Consider the following 3,950-nt stretch of genomic DNA (forward strand, 5'->3'; position numbering starts at 1 on the left):
ATACAGGCTCCAAATGATTTCCCTCAGCTGTGCTTTTTGGAATTACATATAAAGCATCAAATCCTTCTGCTCTGTTCTCTTGTAGTTAATATACCTCCCAAGCTGCCCTTCAGTGTTGAAATAACCCTTGAAGAACTCATCTATTTATTAAAGCACTAGAGAGCCTGTGTGAAAAGTGTTTACATCTAATTTTCAGCCCACTGCTTCTCCTGGCATTAGCCTTGATAAATGCATATGACATATTTAGAAAGCCAGCAATACTTGTAATGTCTCTTTACAACCCGAATTCCTGAAACGTTGTAACACTGCTAGTCCTTCTCATTGCAAGATCTCAACACATTACAAAAAAGGTAAATCATTTCTAGCAGGGGACGATCCTGCTTTTAACAATCCCTGCACATCTTTCTCATGGGAATGATTTATGCCAGTAATAATATTCTAGTACCTCCCTCCTTTTGTCTATTATCACTTGGAGTGTGGGACTGATTCCAGAGATGAGCGGAAGTTACACCCTGCTTGCCGGTATTTGTAAGTCCCCATGAATATACACAGTGATCTGTCCCGGGAGTAGTTAAGTGGTCCAATTCTCATAAAACAATTAAATTACTAAAACCAGTAATCGGTCTTCATGGTCTGATAAGCCCGATAAGTGTAGCAAAGAAGAGATGTAACAATATTGTAACACGTTAAAGACACCGGAGGTGAGATAAGAGAAGACCAGTGAAAAGTATGATGGTCAAACCTTGCGCACGGCCTGACAGCCAGGCTTGGACAGCAGCTAGTTTTACGTGCTCCACTACTCCGAAACACAGAAACGCAACCTTCCAAACTTACATTCACAAAGCAGGAGAACAGCCTCATTCCAGGCAGCAGCTCTGCAACCACGGGTGAGGGTGCATGTGTCACTGCAGATCTTGGCACTCTTGGCTCTGATGTGGAGAAGGAAGAGAGACAAGCTCGTCATTTCACGTTAGCGCACTGCATAAAGGGAGGTGATGGGAAGAGGACAAGCTAACTACGCTTTGTGGAGGGCCTGATAAAAACAAAACACGTTCTGGAAAAAGCCTCATGTCACCTTAATACCCAAGCTATTTACTACAGCAAATAACCTACCAGGTACATCTGCATCAACTGGTTGCATCTGCCTGTAGGCAATATCCACCTGCTTGCATCTGTACGTCACTACACAAGATTCATCCCATCCTTTCTAAGCAGACACTTGAGGGGCCTGGACCAGGCACGTGTCATGCTTGGAGAAAGCCTGGTATGCCCTTATACTATCTTTATACCAAAACTCAGTATCGTGAAGCAGTCTCAGAAGCCTAGGAAAAAAAGAGACTGGGACCTCTTTCTGTTGCAATTAAAGATTAGGCCTTCTCTATCATGTCAACACAGGAACATGAGAAAAAGCATCCTGCTTATCCTTCTCTATGCAGCTCTCACCTTTGCCAGTGGCTGCAATGGATTGTCCTCGGGATTTCTCTGTGGGCCAGACGGTCCACCAGTCATGGCAAGGATTCCCCCCCCCACCCCAAGTGATGACTTCTCGCACTGCAGGCCACGATGTGAAGTGGTTTGTTTCCTTTCCAGGCTTAGCACTCAATTACTGGCACCCACAACTGGGAAGGACAGAGAGTCCCTTCAGAGCTGGACTGCGTCACCAAGGATCAAACTTCTTTTTCTGGCACACGGAAGGGAAGAGCAAAGGAAGTCTCTGAAGAAAATGGAAATAGACAGGGCCTTTGCCTTGGAAATCTCTCTGCACAACAGGTGCCTCCTCTGTCATCCTTGCCTAAATCAGAAGGACCTGATCAGCAAGCCATGCCCACAGCTGTCAAGACCTTGCATGCCTTTGCCTCCCATCGCAACACGTACCACGAGTGGTTCGTGTTCCCATGCCTGGGGCGGGGGAGAGTGTTCGCTCCTCCAGTTTTCCCTGGAAACGACACTAGAAAGCTCTCCAGAAAATACTTCGGTTCCCTATTCAATTCTTTATTTGCTCTGGGGCCAACGAGGGCTAAGGTGAGAAGCAGTCGGAAGCATCAGCTCGACCATCACCTTTTCTCTTTAATTTTAGGAAGGGAAACGAGCAAATTGGCAGGCCTGGAGCTCAGCACTACCACTTTCTAAGAGCTGAACCTGCTCTCACGTTTCCAGAGGGTCCGGACACCGCACGCCAGGGACTGCACTACGAAGTCAGGACACCTTCCCTGCCCTGCCAGCACCCAGCGACGCAGCGTTCATACCCTCGGCGCCGAGCAGTTCACGCTGCCAGTTTCTCCCCCGCTGCCTTGTCCCAGCCACCAAACACAAGTTCCAGAAGGCCAACAGGGGCTCCTTCCCATTCCCGCTCGCTGTTCGCCGCCGCTTTCTCCAGCCGCTCCTCAGGCGACCCCCCTCCTCTCACCACCGAGGGGTGTCCGTTGCCGCCGTCGGACCCCGGGACCCCTCCGCCGGCGAAAACTCGGGGAGCCGCGGGACGGTCGCGAAGGGAAAGGCCGGTCGCGAAGGGAAAAAGGCCGGTCGCGAAGGGAAAGGCGGGCGCCGCTCTCCTCCCCTCCCCCCTTCCCGCCCGCCGCCTCAGGCGCTGCCCGCCGCCCCCTCAGCCCCCCGCGAGCCGCCGCGGCCCCCTCTGATTGGGCGGCGGGGGAATCCCAGCGGGCCCCTCTCCGCGATATAAGGGGCGGCGGGGCCGGCGCCGGGCTCACTGCCCGCCCCCAGCCCGGGCGCAGCGCGGAGCGGAGCGGCGGGGCCGCCTCCTCCTTTCTCCTCCTCCTTTCTCCTCCTCTTCTTCCTCAGCGCTGAGGCGGCAGAGCGCGGCTTCCCGCCCGCGCCGAGGCGATGGCCGAGCTCAAGTCGCTGGGCGGCGAGGCGTACCTGGCGCTGGCCCCGGGCTACGGCCCGTCGGCTTTCGCCTACGGGGCGGTGCGCGGCGGTGCCGAGGGCCCGCGGGGGGCCTACGCGGGTAGCGGCGGAGGAGGAGGCGGCGGCGGGTCAGACTTCCACCCCGGGGCGTTGGGCAAGTCGGCGGAGAGTAGCGGCGAGCAGAGCGGCGACGAGGAGGACGGCTTCGAGGCCGGAGTGAAGGGCGGCGCGGCCTTCGAGCGAGAGGGCAAGCTGAAGGGGGGAGGCCTGGGCAAGAAGCCCAAGGAGCAGCGCTCGCTTCGCCTCAGCATCAACGCGCGGGAGCGGCGGAGGATGCACGACCTGAACGACGCCCTGGACGGGCTGCGCTCCGTCATCCCTTACGCCCACAGCCCCTCGGTGCGGAAACTCTCCAAAATCGCCACCCTGCTCCTGGCCAAGAACTACATCCTCATGCAGGCGCAGGCCCTGGAGGAGATGAGGCGGCTGGTGGCCTACCTGAACCAGGGCCAGACGCTCAGCACCCCGCTGCCCGCCACCCTCAACCCCTTCGGACAGTCGGCCGTCTACCCCTTCGGCGGCGCGGCCTTGCCCGGCTGCCCCGAGAAATGCACTGCCTTCACAGGAGCCGCCTCCGCCCTCTGCAAACACTGTAATGACAAGCCTTGACTTCTGGCTGCTTCTTCGGGCTTTTTGGGTTTCTTTTCTTCTGTTTTTTTGATTATTTTTTTTCTGTGCACTTTTTCTTTCCACTACCATCAGCCCTGGCTTCCTACCATCAGTTAAGTCTGGGTTTTCTTTTCATTTGCTTCTCTTAAATACCCCTCCCCTCCCCACACCCCATTTGAAAATATTTGGCAGTTTACGTGGACCCCCAAAACACCCACTTTCAACTTTGTTTAGTTGCACCCCCCACATGCAACTTCATCTGTAGAGTTATTTCCTTCCCAGCCTGTTAGTGGACTGTGAGCACAATGTTGCTTTTCCGCTTGCTCTGATCTACAAAGTTTTTGAGCAGTTTTTAAACTAAACCATAGAAAAACAGAGAGGGAGAGAGATCTGGAAATGGAAACCTCAGTGAGTTT

General features: G+C 54.5%; 1 protein-coding gene across 1 annotated transcript; it reads left to right on the forward strand.

Annotated features, from left to right (window-relative positions):
- The first annotated feature begins 2,841 nt into the window (after window positions 1-2,841).
- On the forward strand, window positions 2,842-3,659 carry BHLHE23 (basic helix-loop-helix family, member e23). The gene has a single exon (XM_010569527.1). It carries the CDS (start codon window positions 2,842-2,844, stop codon window positions 3,532-3,534), a length of 693 nt encoding a protein of 230 aa, XP_010567829.1. The 3' UTR covers window positions 3,535-3,659.
- Window positions 3,660-3,950: the final 291 nt, after the last annotated feature.

Source organism: Haliaeetus leucocephalus, unplaced genomic scaffold (genome assembly GCF_000737465.1).
Source record: "Haliaeetus leucocephalus isolate CR32 unplaced genomic scaffold, Haliaeetus_leucocephalus-4.0 Scaffold273, whole genome shotgun sequence".
Classification (NCBI taxonomy): Eukaryota; Metazoa; Chordata; class Aves; order Accipitriformes; family Accipitridae; genus Haliaeetus; species Haliaeetus leucocephalus.